At 35.0% G+C, this 21560-nt stretch overlaps 1 protein-coding gene and 2 long non-coding RNA genes across 3 annotated transcripts in view; all 3 read left to right on the top strand.

Annotated features, from left to right (window-relative positions):
• Positions 1 to 6990: 6990 nt before the first annotated feature.
• On the top strand, positions 6991 to 7632 carry LOC114541688. The gene is made up of 3 exons (XR_003689327.1): positions 6991 to 7110; positions 7302 to 7396; positions 7621 to 7632. It is a non-coding gene; the product is annotated as an uncharacterized LOC114541688 (long non-coding RNA).
• Positions 7633 to 8374: 742 nt separating this feature from the next.
• Positions 8375 to 9294, top strand: LOC114541684. Its single transcript, XR_003689326.1, has 3 exons — positions 8375 to 8590; positions 8710 to 8751; positions 9217 to 9294. It is a non-coding gene; the product is annotated as an uncharacterized LOC114541684 (long non-coding RNA).
• Positions 9295 to 11099: 1805 nt separating this feature from the next.
• The window catches only part of LOC114541679, a 28160-nt gene continuing 17699 nt past the window's right edge, over positions 11100 to 21560 (top strand). Inside the window, exon 1 of the mRNA XM_028561480.1 lies at positions 11100 to 11157. Coding sequence (XP_028417281.1) covers positions 11100 to 11157 — 58 coding nt within the window. The remainder of the gene's footprint in view (positions 11158 to 21560) is intronic.

Here is a 21560-nt window from a genome sequence, read left to right on the forward strand (position 1 = left end):
GAATAATGAGTCTATAGAGGAATGAATACTATTCATTACTATGGCCAGGGGTGCTATTAGACAATATTGAAATGTTTTATAGCCCATTGAGGTACCAGCTGCCCTTAGCATTAGTCAGCTGCCCAGCATCTTGCCTCAGCTTTGGCCTCAGTTTCTTTGGATTATGCATAGTCAGCATAGATATAAAGTCCTGGAGACATTCAAGAGAGCATCATTAATAATTGCATACTTTTGGTAATATTTCTGCAGTTCAGGGTTCAGAAAAGCCTAATTGATGTCCATAAATATCCAGTTGTCCTCAAAATATCCGACAATAGTGCCAAAAAGTTCAAGAATTTGTTAAATTTCATATAGGAATGCATAAATAACGAAAATATGATAACGAAAATAAAAAATAAACCTGTCAGTTATTGTCAGTATGAAAATCTTTAGTTTTGTCCACATTTTTTTGACGTTTTACTATATATTTTCACTCGCATTGGCAAAAACAGCGTCTACGACTTGCATTCATCTTCAAAAGAAACACTTTATTGCAGGCTAGGCCGAAAAATATATCAAAAAACAAAACAAAAAAAATTTCACGGCAATTTTTCATAAAAACCAGGGGGGAGAACCTGTTGTTTACTAAAATATCCAGGAGGGAGAATACTGCTGTAGTGGGCTCACAATTGAGCCCGGTCAGTGGTAACTATCATGGCCAAAAGGAACCATGTGGCGTCAGCAGAGCTTCTGCGGTTGCGCAGAAGGGCGAAGTCCGCCATGTTTTTGGCGACAAAAAGATGGCGGCGAAGTTACCGAAAAATGACGAGCCGGTCCTCCAGGAATTATTATATAGCTCAGTGCTCCGCTCCGCCCGCGCGGGCGAAGCGCGCTTTGTTTTTCAGACCCGTCATGGTCGCATGGACAGATTTTCAAAAGCCGCTTCGCCTGCGCGGGTGAAGCGGACGTTAATGGAGAATCGGCCTTAAGTACGGCAAGGCACGACGCGTTTGAAACTAACGTCGAACTTTGTCGAGTTTGGTCGAACTTGGTTCGAACTTGGTTCGATATTGAGTTCGGCACATGGAAAGCTCGACGTTTGAAACAGGCCTAACCGAATTTGAGGTCCGTACTAGAAAAATATCAGACCGAGGTGTTGACTATACGGACCAAGCGATAGCAAGGTCCGTACATAAAAGACCGAGGTCTGCTATTTTTCCAGTACGGACCGAACGTATTCAGTTAATAAGGGATTTATTATATGGCATACAGTATTTGGTTTATTTATTTATACAATGCGCTGCATGCAGCATTCTTGCCGGCTCTTTCGCCAGCCTGTCGCCAAGCAAGCACTAAAGTGGCTTCCGAAACATTGTTGGACCGTTACTACAGCAATGGTCTAACACTGGGGGATTCGAAACAGGCAAAGAGCCAATCAGCGCACGCCATTTTAGTCACGAGACCGCGTGCCATATAATAGTAATGCGTAATCTATCTAATTATGAATAAGTAAATACATGGACCTGGCCACATTTATATTAAATGAACAGGAATCGGAAAGTTTGAGTTGGTATGAATAATAATTATGCTTTACTAATATAACATTCTTGAAGTTTTCCATTTGATATTTTTAGCTTTTCATCAAAAGATATACATGTCTCACAAAATTATTCTCCGCGCTTGCCATATTATAAAACAATATAAACAAAAGAGCGCCATAATTAAATGCTGGAGAGGAAGTTGTAAAACCTTTGCGTGTATATTATTGCGAAATAGCTAATAATCGAATAACAAGGGATGATTTGTCGCATTTTTCGACATCGGTGTCGTCTGTAATATACTCCCACAGCTTAGTATATTATGATTAAAATAATATAGTTTAAAATCAATAACTGAATCTATCTTAGCCTCTTGCTAGCATCCACACTACCTCTACACGAGTTGGACTGTCATGTGATGTTCTAATCACGTGGTTAACTACGTTACATCACTCCCTTTCTTATAAGATTTATAATGTCAGGATGAATATGGTACCTACAGTATATATAAACTGTTTGACAAATCTTCGAACCAGTTGCTTAAAACGCCATATTTGCTCGCATGTGCTAAAATAAGCCGAAGTCCCAACGCATCACACATAAATCGGGGGTTATATACACCCTGATGCAGTTCTAATTCTTCTTAATTAAATTATCTCAGTCTTGTCTCAAACACTTGCGACTCCTGTGCAAATACTTGACCGAAATTAATAAAAATTGAACCATTTTTATGAGGAAATTGTCCTCAGCGGATACTTTTTTAGATCGATATGTTGCCAATTCGCTATGATATTCACTTCAAAATGAATGTGATTTTTTTGTTAATAAATATTACACATCAAAGCGGCCTAATCTACAAAATAACGGGGTTACAGTGATTTAGTTCACATTTTCAGGATTATTTTGATATTTTGATATTTTTTTATATAAACATACAAGATGATATGAATTATCGCATCATCGACTATATTATTTCACAATAATAGAAATATCGAAAAAACTTTCAGGCAAGAGAAGCCGAAAAACTGACCCCTTCGTCCAATTTTACGTCAGGAATTGATTTTCAAATGTTAAGGTATTTTAAGAGATATTTTAAGGGTCTGCAGTTAAAAAGAATGCTTCATCTTTGATTGGGTAACATTTTTAAAAACTTTTAGATTATTCTTTCTACATTACTAAGCTAATTAAACTGAGCTAAAAAGAAGTTGTATGAATGTGCAGTCACCATAGTAAAGAAAACACCAGACACACTCAATGATGGAAAATGAATGATTTTTGTAAACAAAATAACTAACCAGGTTTATTTTAACGTTAAAACGATGGAATTCATTTTATTTAATTTTAATATTTTTACTTCGGATCTGAACGTCCAACAAATAAAAATTTTGCAGTATTTTTTGAATGGGTTTTCAGTGTTCTAGGCCACCTTAAGATGGCTCCCTACAGTTTCTCGAAAGTTTTATTGCACATTTTAAGCAGGGATATTATTCAACATCTAAACGTTTGACTAGAAGACTAAAATTTTATATATCTTAATGGCAACATACCGAGAGCCGAAATCTTTTCAGAACTTGGGCCTGGCTGTCGTTGCTATAGCAACAAAGACGTTTCAAATTGCCGCTAAAAAGCATTTAATCGAGTTTATATCGCAAAGGAGTTCGGTGACCCCCAATTTTTTTTTTCATCATAATTTTACACCATGGATGGTTTATCGATAGTAAAGTTTTAAAAAAATTCTGTCTAGTGCGATTTTTTCTATTGCAAAAAACCCTTCAAAAAACCCTTTTAGCCCTTTAAAGAAATCGCACCAGACAAAATATTTTTAAAACTTTACTATAAACCATCTATGGAGTAAAATTGTGATGGAAAAAAAATTGGTGGTCACCAAACTCGATAAAAACTCGATTAAATGCTTTTTAGCGGCTATTAATTTTGAAATGTCTGTTTTGCTATAACAACGACTGCCAGGTACAAGTTTTGAGTAGATTTCGGCTTTAGGTATGATGTCAGAAAGTTACATAAAATTTTAGTCTTCTAATCAAACGTTTAGATGCTGAATATCCCCGTTTGAAATGTGAATCTAAAAATTTCGAGAAACGGTAGGGAGCCACCTTAAGCGAAGAAAAACAAAATACACCACATTCCGGACATTTGTACATTCCATCACTTTTCTAAAAAAAATTGTTTCTTTGTCTGTGTATTTTACAGAAAATAAAAGTTACAACGGAATCTAAACTTGGCCCATGCAATGAAAGAAATTTTGGGGAATTAATTTTGGTCAATGATCGTAAAGGAAAGAACACTTTATTGGTCTGCAGTGAAGTTGAAGGAAAATTTGGATGGAGTACAACAAACGATGGTAAAACGAATTTTAGGAAATTAATATTTTAGGAAAGACAAACACGCGGTTGCAAGATACGCTAGACCAAAGTTACATCAAACACGAAAAGTATGCAAATTTGCTATACCCATACTGTAACTTAGAACGCATATCTCTAGAAAACAAGCTATTTCTATTTTACGGATTTTGCAAAAAACGAATTTTAGGAAAATAATATTTTATGAAGGACAAACACGCGGTTGGGAAGATACGCTAGACCAAAGTTACACCAAACACGAAAAGTATCCAAATTTGCTATACCCATACTGTCGCTTAGAACGCATATCTCTAGAAACTAAGCTACTTCTATATTACGGATTTTGCAAAAAAATTGTTTCGTACTGGGAGGCAATAGTGTGTCATTCGCATTTCGTGTTTCATAATCTAACTACTTACAGCTATTCCTTTAATTTAACTTTACCTTAGATGGTCAGACTGGAGAAATATCTAATCCAGGACACGATTGCATGTCAATATTGGATGTTAATCCTGAAGCCAAAGATGGATTTTACTGGATAACACTGAACAACAGAAAACCAAAGAAGGTATCTCAAATATCCAGTTGTAGTAGCAACAGTACTGTCCATGCAGAAATACAAACCGCTGTTAACCTAAGTCAAACCTCGGTCTGATCGCGGTTGAACCGCGGAGAGACGGAGGTTTAACCTCGGCCTTACTCGGTCTGACAGACATTTCTTAATATTTTTTTAATCTTATAATCCCGCCTGAAATCACAGGATGCAGAAATTTCAATCCAACCGATATGTTATTTATACGATTATAAATATGAATTTATTACAATTATTTTTTCAAATTTTAACAAGTATATAAAACGTTAAAGAAAATTAGGAAAGACTGAAACAGGTTTTCTTATTTTTGTGAAAACGGGCTAACACAGCCTGAATTGGGGAAGTTTGCATTGGTAGGAAACAATAACCTCGGGTGAATAATTCAGATATCTTGCTTAGCCCCATGGAATAGGTCGCGTTTTGGACCTTGATGACCCAGTGATGTATTGTGCACTTATCGAAATCTAAGCCACGTTTTAAAAACAATACGAAGGATGCAAAATATATATGCACAAAACACATTAACACGGTGCAACGTTTGCATTATCGGTTGGTGCAATGTTTACTTTTAAATTCCTATATGAAAGCAACACTTATAAGGATACTCAAATACGTGAGTATGTGTGGAATATCCACTGACATTACAAACAATACGAATCAATGCTATAATACAAGAAGTTTTTTGAAGGCTTTCATCGCAACTAGAACACTGCACTCACAATCGATATAATTATTATACCAGCACTGATACATACAATAGTAATATATGTCACGTTTATAACAAAGTACGGCATTCGTGAATTGTGATAATTATGTAAATAGGCCTACTATTTCTCGACTATTTGGGGTTTATAATAGTTGCGTGATAATTTTTGTCTTGTAAGTTCTGAAAAAGCTTAAAACGATTTTCTTGAAAGTTTATATTGTAAATATTTATTTTCTTGCCACTCAATAGTCAAATTTCATTTTTAAATTTTTGCCATAATAGTATATATCAAAGTGACAATTTGATCTGACATCCTTGGCAAGAAATGCACAAACAGCACTCCTTTCTGCTACTGTATTGGATGCACAACACTAATATTTTGCAATATATAGATGCATTGCACTCCATCCTCAATGTACATACAATTGAATGCATCACTTCAATATTAATTATTTTAGTTAAACTTAAAGTCAGCCACTTAGCTTTTTTATGGAATCTCTTATTCAAATTGCAACGGAATCTAGCTACATTTATCTCTACTGGTAGTCTATTAGTTCATGTATATATAAGACGAACCTCGTTCCACACAATTAGAAATTTTGTAGTACACGCTTATTATTCTCATCATGATGCTGAATTGCACTAATCCAAGAATCTAACAGAATATCAATGTCACAAGAAATGTCTACTAAATACCCTACCAACTGTAAATTACCATGTAGTATCCTCCCAGGCCCAGGGTAACCTCAAAGCCTTAATTTACGCTAAAAGTTTTGAGTAAGTGAGATTGTAAGAATTTCCTACTTCGCAGAGCAAATTATTTTGTTGCTTCTTCAAAAGGCTTGGTGTGACATGAAAACTGATGGTGGAGGATATATTCTTATCGGTAGAACGAATAGTTCCGGCATATGGGCAGTTCCATCTAATGACGATGCAGTTGAACCATTTGGCAAACCCCATTGGTGTAGCGCGCTCGGAAACACTGATGTTATTGATTTCAGAGTTCAGATGGCTTCCGAAGAGGATTTTCAAAAGACGAAGGCGCATTGGTAAGAACTTCGCAACAGCTAGTACTACCGAAGGGTTATCTGATCTTCAATACAATATCGGATTCTTTGGCACTGACCAAACGGTGCGGGAAGAATTCGAAAACGCAAGAATATTTTCTGGGTCACACCGTAAAATAATTTCCGTTTTTCTTTTCACTTAGTATACTCGACAACTACATTTAGAAGGAACTTGACGGGGTCTTAGATTACCGTCCACACGTATCCGACATTTTCGCTCACTGAAAACGGAAGAATCACGCAGACACGCTCTTGTGCAGAGTGAAAGAATTTGAAAAAGACGGCTGAGCGGATACGTGTGGACAGCGTTGCCGGATAAGTTTGAAAATGATACCGTAACGTATCAAATCGTGTTTATTTTAACTTAATGAGGCCTGTTTTAAGTCTCGTTGCTTATACTCAACTTAATATTACTATATTAGCGTCATATGAGTCTTTTTATAGGTTATTATTTTCATGGTTACTAGAGCATTCAGTAATGCTTTTAGCACTTTTCAAAGAAGTATACTTACGCCAGAAACATGACTGTCCAAAGCGTCGGGTTTTTTAATAACACGACATTTCCCATTTTTCTTTTCATTTAGTATATTCAAAAACTACATTTGGAAGGACTTGACGGGGCCTTAGATTAATAGCTTTAACAGTGGAATTCATTATTAATTTTAATTTCTATATTTCCAGGGCTTACAGATTCAAAACTCCGCGCAAGTTAAAGAATCTTATGATAATTAAAGGTGGTTGTTCAAGCTTTTCCCCGGGCATTGGAAATGTGAAATACGTGAAAAACTTAGAAACTGGACATACAGTTACCACTCAATTTCGATGTTCAAAGTTTGGTATTGGTTATCATCCCTATACGAAAATTGGTTGGGTACGTATATGTTCCCAGCCTCGCACATCTTTTAATTTGACAACTAAAAATGCTTTACATGCATTTGGAATGCTTTTCGCTACGTCATTTTTTCTATGATCGGTAAATAATGTGATTTACCGAAAAAACCTGACGTTTTATTTATTTTTACTAATTACTCTCAACAATCGACTGCCATATATAACTTTTAGACAATGATGAATTCATGTCTTGAAAAACCATGTCCGTATGGATTTGCATTTCACCGGAGATATCCCATTCAGCAAGACTATTCAGGATCGTTCAGGTAAATCTATTTGTACTCTTTTCTATTATATCTACTGGGGCAAGTGTACAGTATAAAACTCATTTAACCACGTTTTTCACCAGTCAAAAACAGACGACTTTCATAAGCTATATTGTTATTGTTTGTAAACTGTATATAGCCCTTGGACGTTTCTTGGATAAATTTTATCACCCAATAAAACATATGTAGTAAATTTTACTATATTTATTATTTTCATTTTTTAGTTATAGTGCAACAAAAAACATTTCCGGAATCGAATACGGAGCAACGGCCCAAGTTGGGTGCAGCCGAGGACACGTTAGTATCGTATTGTCTTTCTAGCGTTTGGCACAGACAGAATAAGTAAAGAGAATGCGCATAATTTATGATATTAAATTGTGGTTAAAAGATACATTCGCTGCAGTATCCTCATTCTTTCATGTCTCGAGAATAATTTAAAGTTCTGTAACGTCCAAACACCCCAAAAATGATTATTCTAAACAAATTATCTTCTCCTTCATCTATGCTCTCATACAAATTCTGGGCGTAGACGAAGCTTTTTGCAGTAAACGTGCTTAATTCTGCTATTGTTATGCTTAATTATTCTTAGTTATGATCATTGCAATGGTTTTTTTGTGTTCTGCATGCGATCGCCTTTAATTTCTTCTAAGTACAATTGTATTTTAATACCTACGTTGCCATTGACGTTTTCCCCAGCCTTTCCATTTGCGCATTGTCAATTTTTAGTATTAAACTAAGATATTATTTTATATACTAAGTCCTTTGTGATCAAATTATCTTTATATGTTAACATAACACAAATTCAGATCTCATCAATCAGTTGGGAACTTGGCTTAGAAACGCGTGGTCAGTTTATAAACCCATGCATGCAAATTTAAAAACACTGACTAAGCAAAATTATGATGATCGATTGCTCTCGCACAACTCTATTTGTGAAATATTTATGTACTGTTATAATTTTGTCCCGTATAGTGTTGTGGTTGCCACGGACCTTCAAGAGGTAAACGGAACTATTGTTTTGAAAAATGCAAAGCTCAAAATGGTGGAACTATTGAATCACACATTTACTCTTGGTTTTGGGTGAGGACGTCTTCCCACAAGAAATTTTGGACCAAATGCATTGATTACAAAATGAAGGAAAACGACACTTTTGTGTGGTATAAGTTAATCGGAAACAGTGAATCGCCGATCGAGGTTTGTTGGAAGATCCTCGACAACTAAAGTTAACTCTGACTCCAGAAAGGGCAATGAATGGAAATTTAATATGAAAGCATTCACATACATTCACCAGATATATTAATGATTCTTAACAGGGTCGGTGCGATAGAACAGGAAAAGCACTCTTGTACGGTGGGGTAAGAATTATATTACCTTTTACCACGGCGTTTATTATTTATTATGCGCTTAGGGAATCCGAATATTTTCGTGTTTGCGAATTTGCATGTTACCATCGAAACAATGGCATTACCAAAGCCGTTTATAAAAATACCATATTAATCCCTATAGCTAAAAACAAAGTGTTTTCTTGGACACACTTCAATACTAAGGAAGTTTCTTTTCCAGACAAATTTAACAGAAAGTAATTACTTATCAAAATTTTCTATTGGATTGTTTGACGAGCGGTCCGTAAAACCCATATTCGGACCGTGGTCCATATAATTAATTCCGCATCTAGACCAGTTTCCCGGATGTCTCGTGAGGTTCAGTCATATAATGAACCGATAACCTCAGTTGTTCGATCTGTACTGTGAAATATCAGACCAAGATTTTTTCCATTAACCATTTGAACACATTATTCAATTTTTTATCTTTCGTCTTAGATGCTGGTTATTCCAGATAATACGACGGCAGCAAAAACTCCTTTAATCGATGGTATGATTGTGTACCGTCAGGACACGGAGAAAGTTTATGTAACAAAACATGAGAAACTACACCCTTTAGCAGAAGAAGAAGAGGCAAGTTTCATTATTAGGAAGCTTTGTAATAAATTAGCTTTTCCCACGGGGAATAATAATGGGTAAAAGACATGCCCATATTATATTGATTTATTAAAAATAGAATAGGTAGTAATAGCCTGTTTTACAAGTTCAGTTAAGGATAAACACCGCTTTTTACAATTATGAATTAAACCAATTATGAATAAAATGTAATATTCTCCGAGCTGCGAGCCGACCAGGAACCCGGGAGAACATAGCGGAATCCAAAGTTGTCCAAAATGTCATGGACTTTGCACGTTCAATGGTCATGGTAATTGCACGCATGCGCAAAATTTGAACGAGTAAAAACTGGTAAGACTGGTAATCAGCAAATTTCTGATTGGCTAAGACAAAAAGTTTGTATTACAATGAAAAACGGCAGGGACCGGTTGTTCGAAAGGCGGATAAAGTTATCCACTGGATAGTGATTATTTCAAAGGTTAAAATAATACTCACCACTTGGCATTGCCAAGATTAAACTTCACAATTTTGAATGTTAAGATTAAACTTCAGAATGTTTCGTCAACAAAATATGAAATGTGGAATCAAACAAAATGATACAAACACTGGGAAGAAATTAAAAATTCAATACTTGCGGCAAAAAGCGGAAGGACTCGTAGTCTATAATCCTTGAATTGGTAGGTGACTGTCTATTTTGTTTTTTTCGAATTTCTGTAAGAATGCATTTTGTTCTCATTGAGTTATTTAGGTATGGCTTGGTATGTCGTTTTGCGATAACCTAACCGACTATTTTTAAAAAGCTCTACATCTTCGTTTTAACTTCAAAACGAATTATTCAAAGTGTAGTTCGTAGTTTTTATGTAAACTGAAGATATCATTTTAAAGCTTTTATAGAATCGACAACAATCTCTGCATGAATTCAATAATCGAAAATTCGACGTTTAGTGTTAGGGATTTAAATTATTTGTGCTGTTTTATTGTTTTGAAGGTTTATAGTGAAGTATTAATGTAACTCTCACCTAACATAGCTATATAATGCAACAGGAAAATTGGTGATTTCACTTCACGTTTTATATGACTTTGTTTGTTTCCAAAGAATTTGAAACATCAGCCAGTATCGGCTATATATTAATTTTATATAGTCATTTCATAATATAATTTATTTACGAACAACAGTGCGATCATATAAGATTTCTAAAGCACTCAAAGTTAATGCACTATACGCTCCAACTTCTCCCCAATTAAGGGTTCTCGGTTTATAATTAATTTTATCCTTACTTTTTTTAAAGCCCTTTTTTAAATACCTTATATTTTTACAAATTGTTTGCAGAAATGAGAGTTAAACTGCTGACCCATTGAAATGCAATTTTTTTTTATAATTATAATAATAATTTTTTTACATTATTTGCAAAATAATGTAAGCATTGCTAAACAATATGATAATATTTTGATTTTAATACTAGCCTTGAAATAGAGTATCCTCGCAGGGAAATTCGCGCCTGCTCGATGAATACGAGAACTTATATAATTAAAAATTTGAAAATTAAAAAGTTAAAAAATTAAATGTTTTTAATATTACTTGTAAAACCTTGAATCAGTGCCGCCTATGTAACGTCGTTGGTGCTGCATTTGGCGGGTTTCGTAAAGCCTGCATATGTACCTTGTAATATATCCCTGTATAACCAGCAGTGTATTCTGTATGTATTAATATTGCATTCCATATATAATATAATATGTATTAATATCTTTATGCCCAGGTGCTTGAGATGAAAGAGGAGCTTAACAAATCTCTTGAGAAAAATGAGAAATTACTCAGGAAATTTGGTATGAGTATAATTCATTATAATTCCACATGCAATTGCTTTTTTCTTCATTTTCCCGCGAATTACCCGCACCCGACATTTTATACTTGTGCATGGGCAAAGAGCTCTTGTGCAAAGAAAAAGAATAAAAAAAAGAACATTAAAGATTGTTGTACTGTTCACTGCATGGTTAATAATAAAGCTGGACAAAAAGTACGACATTTTCAATGACGCATACGAGTTGTTGTATAATTATATATAACACAAATAATGGAGTTAGATTGCCAAAATCTCTCCAAGAAAGAGCATGGTGAAACGGCTCTTACTTGCAGTCATGCAAACCAATTAGTGTACATTATTTATTTCATAATTTCAGAAACACTATGGAAAGCGTTAAACAAAAGCATGGTGGGAACAAAGACGCAGTTAGCTGAAGTCAAATCTATATTAAAAGTAAGCTGTATTATGCCGGTGCTGTAAATTCACTGCAAACTCGAAGTACAGTAGATGATTCAAAAACTAAATGCTGAACTACACACAATCGCCCGTGTTGAGTTTTATGAGTTAAAAATATTGGAAAGGTTCGTTACGAATTATTGGGTGAGAAAAGTTTTAATGTAACAATTTGAAAAATTTTATATAAATTTTTAAAAGAAATTTGTAAGATAAAGTCTTTGCCTCTTTCCGAAGTGTTGTAACTTTCTTTAGGACGCAATGATTAAGCAACACCATCCACTTTTGGTAGAATTGGTCACATGAGCTACTCTTCAAAAGTGATAATATTAATAATAATTTTTTCCATTCATCAATTTTCTCCGATTCCGCGTTTCCCGGTTTTAATCTTTAAGGAGAGCCGGTTAATAAAGAAGCCATCCCAGAAAAATCTTAGGAAAACGACACAACACGTAAAACCACAATAACTTATCAAAATATCATCATACGTACCATATACTGTGTAAGACAGTAACATCACCAATATCCTAGATTACCATGAAATTAACACAAAAATAATTTTTCTAATTTCTTTTGCTTTTGATACATTATAAATGTGAAATTCGTTCAAAGGTTGGTGGATACAGCAATCCTGGAAAATCCTGTTTGGACATTCTTCAGCGAGCAAAAACAGTATCTTTGGGAAATGGAGAATACTGGATTAAATTGGACAATAAACCACTAAAAGTATACTGTGACATGAAAGCTGACGGAGGTATCCTGTAACGTTGCAATACAATAATTTGCTCGAGTTACTTTTTTCACATTAGAAAGCGGAAAAATTTGATTTTGGGTGTAACTATTTTTGCAAAACAAAACCGAGGACTTCCGATTGGAAATATTTATAATTTCGACTCCTATAGGTTTTCCTATAGGAATTTGAATGTGAATAATTTTTCCTATAGGATATTTACATTCCTGTAGGAATTCCTATGGGATCCTATCGGGAATTTTCATAAGGGTTAGTGGAATTAGCCTTTCTCACGATGACGTTTTTGGGGTACTTCCAATTTTCTCAAAACATTATTAATATATATATATATATATATATATATATATATATATATATATATATATATATATATATATATATATATATATATATATATATTTATTATATATATATATATATATATATATATATATATATATATATATATATATATATATATATATATATATATATATATATGTTTATCAATGAATGTATGTTTATCAATGAATGTTCTCCGGATTTAAAATTGTTTTTGATTGAGCTTTCGACTCGGTACTTCGAGTCTTCTTCAGAATAGCGTCTTCAGAATAAATTATTTACATGTGTATAGCTTTATATATTTAAGTTTCGCGCTGTTCTTTAAGACTCTGTAATATATAAAGCTATACACATGTAAATAATTTAGATATTCTGAAGAAGACTCGAAGTACCGAGTCGAAAGCTCAATAAAAAACAATTTTAAATCCGGAGAACATTCATTGATAAACAAATATGCTTGGATTACAAACTTTTTAAATATATATATATATATATATATATATATATATATATATATATATATATATATATATATATATATATATATATATATGTATGCCTGTTCAGGGGTAAAAGCTCTATTTGTTTATAGGTGGCTGGACATTGGTTAGTAACCTCGTTCTAAAGAATTCGAATGGAATGGATTGGTCTCTACAGAATGATTATCGTCAAATTAGTGAATACGAAAACCAAAAGCTCGCTCTTTCAACATATGCTCTTCGTGACTTGGGATCGAAAATGTCGTTCAATCAAGTCAGATTTTTTTGTCGAAAAACGACTCCGGGACGAGTCTTTGATATCGCAACAAATAAAACCAACAATCTTGGTCAACAAGTTATTAAGTATTTTGCTGCTCAGTCGAACACCCTTCCCAATAGTTGTGGATCTTATTATCGTTTACCCGATGACAATTCAATTTTGGCCAGTCAGTGTTCCCGATGGGGTTATCAATCAAAGTATTTTGTAGGTAAATGGCATCATGGTGGTTATCCCATCAAAGATCGCTTATTTAATCACGCGGCATTTATTGGAGGCTACGTTCATTGGCTAGTTCAGCCTTCAAATGGCCGTTGGGAATGCGATGATTTTGTATCATCCTCAGGATACACTAAATCGCCAAACGATTTTTGGAAAATTTTCGTTCGTTGATTGTTGGTTTATCGTGCTATTCATAGAACGTCGTAAAACACTATACTTTATGTAGCTTAACAAATAATGTTACTCAAAAATATATAGCGGTAATTTTTTGGTTTTGCATTTATTTTGAAAAGTCTCGTTCTGGTTTGAAAATTTGAAATAACTAAAATCCGACGTATTTGATAAATACTAAGCGCTGTAGTTGAAAAGTTGTGACTGTAGGTGAATTGCTTATATAACCTGCTGCATGATGTATTGTTTTTACACTTCTGCACCCCCTTCCCGGCTCCCATTGGAACTTGTTTTCTAGGTTTTTGATGAATCATTGGCCGACGCGCGTCATCCATGGTAAATCGACACCACCGTATTTCAAGTAATTTTGCCATTGGATCTAAACCCTGGCTTATTACGGCTATTCCCATCCCTAGAGCTATTTTAGTGCGATAATACTTAGCCTTAGCATGTCGTAAAGCATTATCGACTGGATTTTTGGGTGTTTTATACACACACCAATCGGCACTTTGTTTTGGCACCATTTTCATGCTTTACGTTTCTTTATATTCCGGTCAAATATAAGTTTTTTTAATATCTTTCGTTGCCCACGGTACCCTAGTCGACACGGTACCCTAGTTGATTAGTACAATCTGTTCCCAAGGTTAATTGGGTCCAGTGGCGTAGCCAGCCCGACAATTTAGTCAATATTTTAGTGATCATTGACTGTGAAAACAATTTCTAAAGAAATGAATAATAATAATAACATAAAATTTGCATAGCATGACTAAATCGTCAGGCTGGCTACGCCACTGATTGGGTCTTCATTAAAGCCCTCTTCATTAAATCGTTTCATGTTTTTAAATTCCACTTTTTTAGCTTTTTTACGGGTACTACGAAAAACTCAGGGGTTGAGTTCATTGAGTTCAGTTTTGAAAACTTTAGGAGTTGAGCTCGGCGGTCGGTAAAGTTCTGGGAATTTGGCTTGGAAATTTCCAAACAAATTGCTTCGATACCATCAGAGACTAGATCATATCGGATTTTAGACCTATAATTGATAGTACTACCTATAGGTAGATACAAACACCTCCCTCTCTACGTGATCTGTCTTTCCTGACGATATCGTAGCTCTGAATTTTGACTAAACACTCCCAAATTGACGAATTTATTCTAGTTTCATTCAAAGCAGGCAAATCAAAATGAATAAAGGGTTTAGATATTCATAATTCTTCAACTTGAGTCGGAAGACTAATTATGTTAAGTAATATATACCATTTTAAAACCTCCAGCATTAGGACAACTTGGGGTTAAATTATAGGGATTAAATTTGAGTCTACTTCTAGTAAAAATTAAATCTACTTCATCTATCGATGAAGGTTCGTCTAACTCAGAATCAGCACTCACTCTCTCAAAATGTCACTTACTAATGGCGTCCTTAAAATTATTTTGCAACAAGAGGCTGCCGTTAGGATTTAAGTGAAATCCTCTGACATTTAAATGTGTAGACTTAATTTTTAAATTTGGTATAAAGTTCCATTCATTTTAATTTAAGCACACATATACATATAGATTTAATCAATCTATTCTTTTCTCTTACCTTGCTTGAGGCACACGAGTCATCTGATCTTATGATCTCCGAAACATTGATCTCGATATCGTAAAACTGTTCCTGAATAGATTGTGCAAGATTAGTTATACTATCGGCAACAGTCTTGGCGTTATCGTTTCGTAGTTTGTTAGTCCCAAGGGGCAGCATGATTTTTCGGGTTTCTTACGCATAATTGGTTTTATAAAGTCTGCCATATCTTCAACACTGGCACAAGAAAATGACTTGACTGTAACACGGTTAGTCGGACTTGATATATCCCGGCATTTTACCTATTTTATGAGAGTCACCGATAATGACCGTGTTCCTTTTTGTTTTCTCCCCTCATTCTCAACTATTTCTGCGTTTTTCTCTGGTATTTCCACATCCTCTATTTGCAAAGCAGAGTACTTGTTTTGTAGACGTGGGGGCTGACAAGGAGGACTGCATACATTCGCAGATTTTGAGGGAGTTGTGCGCCAAAAATTAGATGCTTGGCCCATTTGGTTGGTTTCTTTTGTGTTCGATGGATTGTTTGCTTTAAGTTGAATAAATGATTGATCTTCGTTTAGCAATCTGATAGCTGTTAATAAACTGGCTTTGTCAATTTCAGCGGCTGTTAGTTTCGTATTCAAATCAGTCACAACGCTTTTATAGCCATCTCGTTCTTCTTTACACTGCGTCCAAGAATTCTATGCGAAATCGTTTTTCCGCCACATTTCATTTGGTTTTTAAAAGAGGATTATGAAATTTGGTATATATTAGGAAAACACTCTAACATGCCCACAACTGAAGCTTTTGGCTGATCTGAGCAGTGGTAAACAAACAGCGGCCATTTATGCTTTAAATAGGGATCTTGGGCGTCCATTTTTATATGCATATTACACTTATACTGCTATTTAGCGAATTGATACAATGGAAAAATTTATACTAGAAATACATGCATGCAGCAACCCGTCACTATTTCAAACCAAGTACACAATTTCCTGAGTTAACCTGACCTAAACTTATATTATGAAATAACACAAAACTCAAATCAGCCTTATTATATTTTACTGAGTATATTATAGCTAATGTTTCCATCATTCAATACAAAAATAATCATAAAGCTAGTGTAAACATTGCCCGTTCAATTTTGCTGCATTATACCATGCCAGCCAATAAGTAAAAGTTTAAAATTGAAGTTTCAAACGATTAAAACAGTACAAAATCTTCACAGAAAAAGAAAAAACTTCAAGTTATTTTATTCTGTAATTGCAGTCGACGCCAGCGGCTAAAAGTTTTATACTTTATAAATATAGTTTGTATTTTTGATACCAAAATTCAAATTACACTTTCAAAAACACTTTTTGAAGTTAAAGCAAAGGTGTAATAGCCTTTCACAGGTTTATGCGTTTGCATAAAAAGCTGAAAATTTAACAAATAAACGGCATACAAAGCTGAAAAGTATACAAATATGGCTCATTCTTATCGCGAAACAAATACGAAATAAACAAAGTAAACACGTACCCTTTGTCTTTGAAAACATTTATAAGTTTGCCGATTATGAATTATTCCTCTTACATGGCTTTGTCTTGACCGTATCCACGTATCCATCTTTGCTAACTGTCATGCTTCATATATCTTGTTTCTTCTCGTTTTACTTTCTTTGCACAAAGTTTATGAAACGCTTTTACAAAAATGTTTGCGAAATGACAGTTAATATAAATTGCTGACGTTCTCATTGAAATACAAACTTTCTGTCTTAGCCAATCAGAACGTTCGTTGATTACCAGATGTTACTTGCACATGCGCATAACTTACAAAACCACCCAACGTCGACCGTCCATGACAAAGAATTTGGACAACTTTGGATCACTGCTTTGGATTCAACTATGTTCTACCGGGTTCCGGGTGTAATTCTTAATCTCCGAGCGGAATTAGTACCCTCGCAGGCGCTCCGCGCCCGCTCGGGGAAAATGAGACAATATCGTCTTTCTAGGTAATTTTAATCAATATATTCTCACACACACTAGTAAAATTATAAATTATATAATTATATAGCAAAAATAGAAGAATAATAATCCCCGAGCGGGCGCGGAGCGCCTGCGAGGGTACTAATTCCGCTCGGAGATTAGGAATTACACACGGAACCCGGTAGAACATAGGCGAATCCAAAGTTGTCCAAATTCTTTGTCATGGACGGTCGACGTTGGGTGGTTTTGTAAGTTATGCGCATGCGCGAGTAACGTCTGGTAATCAACGAACGTTCTGATTGGCTAAGACAGAAAGTTTGTATTTCAATGAGAACGTCAGCAATTTATATCAACTGTCATTTCGTAAACATTTTTGTAAAAGCGTTTCATAAACTTTGTGCAAAGAAAGTAAAACGAGAAGAAACAAGATATATGAAGCATGACAGTTAGCAAAGATGAACGTGGATACGGTCAAGACAAAGCCGTGTAGGAGGAATAATTCATAATCTGCAAACTTATAAATGTTTTCAAAGACAAAGGGTACGTGTTTACTTTGTTTATTTCGTATTTGTTTCGCGATAAGAATGAGCCGTATTTGTATACTTTTCAGCTTTGTATGCCGTTTATTTGTTAAATTTTCAGCTTTTTATGCAAACGCATAAACATGTGAAAGGCTATTACACATTTGCTTTAACTTCAAAAAGTGTTTTTGAAAGTGTAATTTGAATTTTGGTATCAAAAATACACACTATATTTATAAAGTATAAAACTTTTATCCGCCGGCGTCGACTGCAATTACAGAATAAAATAACATTTGAAGTTTTTTCTTTGTCTGTGAAGATTTTGTACTGTTTTAATCGTTTGAAACTTCGATTTTAAACCGTTAGTTAATTGCTGGCATGGTATAATGCAGCAAAATTGAACGGGCAATGTTTACACTAGCTTTATGATTATTTTTGTATTGAATGATGGAAACATTAGCTATAATATACTCGGTAAAATATAATAAGACTGATTTGAGTTTTGTGTCATTTCATAATATAAGTTTAGGTCAGGTTAACTCAGGAAATTGTGTACTTGGTTTGAAATAGCGAGGGGTTGCTGCATGCATGTATTTCTAGTATCATTAATTAATGTTTAATGTATCATCCATGATTTGATTTGACTAAAAGTAGCCTTCGATCCATCAATGCGGTGAGTTTCCTGTTGCATCAGGTGAAATACCTCTAGCAGTAGTTTTAATTGCATTCCACAGATCTTTTGTTGACAAGTACTGTTTTCTACCGGCATATATACTTTTTCTTTTGAGTTGGGTTGAGATCCGGAGAGCATGCTGGCCATTGCATAATTTCACCTTTTTTAACAAGAACTTTACTAAGAAAGCCTGTTGTCAAGTGTTCAGCATGGGAAAGAACGTTGTCCTCCATAAAAACAATATTCCTCCGAAATGACAAATTTTTCTTCTTATACCATGGCAAAAAATGCTCGTTTAGGAAAGATATGTATTTGGGGCGGTCATTTTTAACCCATCCTCGACTCTAAATGGGCGGACAAGCTCATCGTTGATGATCGCAGCCCAGAACATAACTCCACCTTCGCCCTGTTGATGCAGTAAACACTGTGGAGGTAATCTTTTCATATTACACCATCCTCTTCCCCAGCCATCGGGTCCATCAAGGGTTGCTCGGCACTCGTCAGTAAATAACACCAACTCAAAGTTCTGTTTCACATATTTTTTCGCCCACTCGAGTCTCTTTTCCTCGATAAACTTTCTTTAAAAGAGGTCGCAGCAAGGGTGTCTTACATTTTGCATTACGCTTTAGAATGGAATATCGGATGCTTTTAGGAACGTTACACATACCAACTGCTTCGAAAACCTGCTTGGATGTCTGTAGAGGATTACAGTGGACTTCGCGTTTAAAGGCCCTGTTACACGGTGCAATTTTTCTTGCAACTTGCAATGCTATTCTCCTTTTGAGAGATGTGAATTTGCCAACTATCGAAATTTTGTCGTTACTACACTTTATGGCGTTTCTTACACTATCATTTTGAAGCCTCTTCACAAATTTACAACTCTCAAAAGTAGAATTGCATTGCAAGTTGCAAGAGAGATTGCACCGTGTAACATGGGCTTAAGTGAACTGACTCCCCGACGAGACACACCTGACTTTTCCTGAATCTTCCCCTTGTCTGCTCTTCCATTGTAGGATTGTGGATTTGTAGCATATTTTTTGATTGTATGATGGTCGTGTTGAAGCATTTTGGCGATTTGAAGGGTGGGTTGCTTCTGCTGTAGTGCTTGAATAATTTTGGTTTTTTCAACTTGCGTCAATGCCCCCCGCGGCCCATCTTGCATATAAAAATGGACACCCAAGATCCCTATTTAAAGCATAAATGGCCGCTGTTTGTTTAGCACTGCTCAGATCAGCCAAAAGCTTCAGTTGTGGGCATGTTACAGTGTTTTCAGAATATATACGAAATTTCATAATCCTGTTTTAAAAACCAAATGAAATGTAGCGGAAAAGCGATTTTGCATATAATTCTTGGACGCAGTGTAAATAAAAGTACAATAGAACTCATTAACTATATCGGGGAACATTTATGGAAAAAATTGTTTCTTATTTGTCACGTGTCACTTTGAACAAATAAACCAATAGTAAGGTCTGAATTAACATGTTGTTCAAGTAAAGGTTCAGGAGCTAAGCCAAGCCATTGCTTTGGGCAAAAATACAATAGATATGTGACTGATAAGGAACCATTTTTTGCATAAACCTGGACAATAGCATAAATAATGAATTGTATTGTACTTCCATTCAGACTCCAAACCATGTGTATTCTAATAACTGCGGTTTTATAAAACATTGCTTGCATTTTAAATAGGGGGTTGAAAAGATTTCCTTAAAAAAGGGTTTGAAAAGAGTAACCAATATATCTTCAATTTTGTAGGTGGCTGGACTCTGGTTAGCAACCTTATTCTGAATCAGCCTAGAGGAATGGATTGGTCCCTGGCAAATGATTATCAACAAATTAGTGAATACGAAACCCAAAAGCTTGCTCTTTCAACGTATGCTCCTTATGTCTTGAGATCGAAAATGTCGTTCAATCAACTCAGACTTTTTTGTCACAAAAAGAATCCCGGACGAGTCTTTGATATCGCTACTAATAAAACCAACAGCCATGGTCAACAAGTTATTAAGCGTTTTACTGCTTAGACAAACACCCTTCCCAAAAGCTGTGGATCTTATTATCGTTTACCTGATGACAATTCAATTCTGGCCAGTCAGTGTTCTCAGTGGGGTCGTAAATGGAGAAAATTCAAAGTTAATAAATGGCATCATAGTGGATATCATGTCCAAGATCGTTTATTCGATCATACAGCGTTTGTTCCTGCCAAATTTTACTGGTTAATTGAGAAATCAGGTGGTCGCTGGGAATGCGATGATTTCAAATACCCAGCATCGAAAAATGACTTTTGCAAAATTTTTGTTCGCTGAAATGCTTCGATGTCGAATTAAGATATAATATAATATAATGTTATATATGGAGCTGTTTATATGGAGCGAACTATCCCGGCTAGACGAGGTCATTATATGCCGTTTTCACCCTACGTAGCCGGGATAACTCGCTTCATGTGAACAGGCCCTAACAGGATTCATAACGTTGCGTTTTGTTGACGTTATACCCAAGTACGGAAATGACTAAAAATTTTTAAAATAATTATTTGCAAACGGTCTGCCGGGGTTTTGGCGTTTTTTTAGGGGACGCCATAGAGAAATAATTGACGTTTTGTTTGGGCACTTTGTTGTGTTCGATAGTTGTAACGTTTTTCATCTGATACCAGTGTCCTGTCATATAGATATTAACTAACCAATAAGAAGTATTTTATGTTTAACTGTGTAATTCTCGTGTATTTGTATTTAGCACCGTTAACCTTTAATAAACCATAAAACTTAATATTATCTGGAATGACCATGGAATCTAACGACTGGTAAGTAACTAAGAGCTATTATAGTCTATTATAGTCTATAATAAATTGAAATATTAATTAGGCTTAGCCTTAAAGTTTACTATGAATGGTCCGGGCCGGACTTTTCTAGTTTTGTTATTTTATTGAAAGAACGCATTCCTCCTGTATTTACTGGCATAATAAGCGTTAAGGCGAAAGTATTCTATTTCGTCATCACTGCATCCGGGATCCCATGAGATTGCATCGCGCATGCGTTCATCAGTGC

The sequence above is a fragment of the Dendronephthya gigantea genome, unplaced genomic scaffold (assembly GCF_004324835.1).
Source record: "Dendronephthya gigantea isolate DGI-Jeju-01 unplaced genomic scaffold, DenGig_1.0 000303F, whole genome shotgun sequence".
Lineage (NCBI taxonomy): Eukaryota > Metazoa > Cnidaria > Anthozoa > Malacalcyonacea > Nephtheidae > Dendronephthya > Dendronephthya gigantea.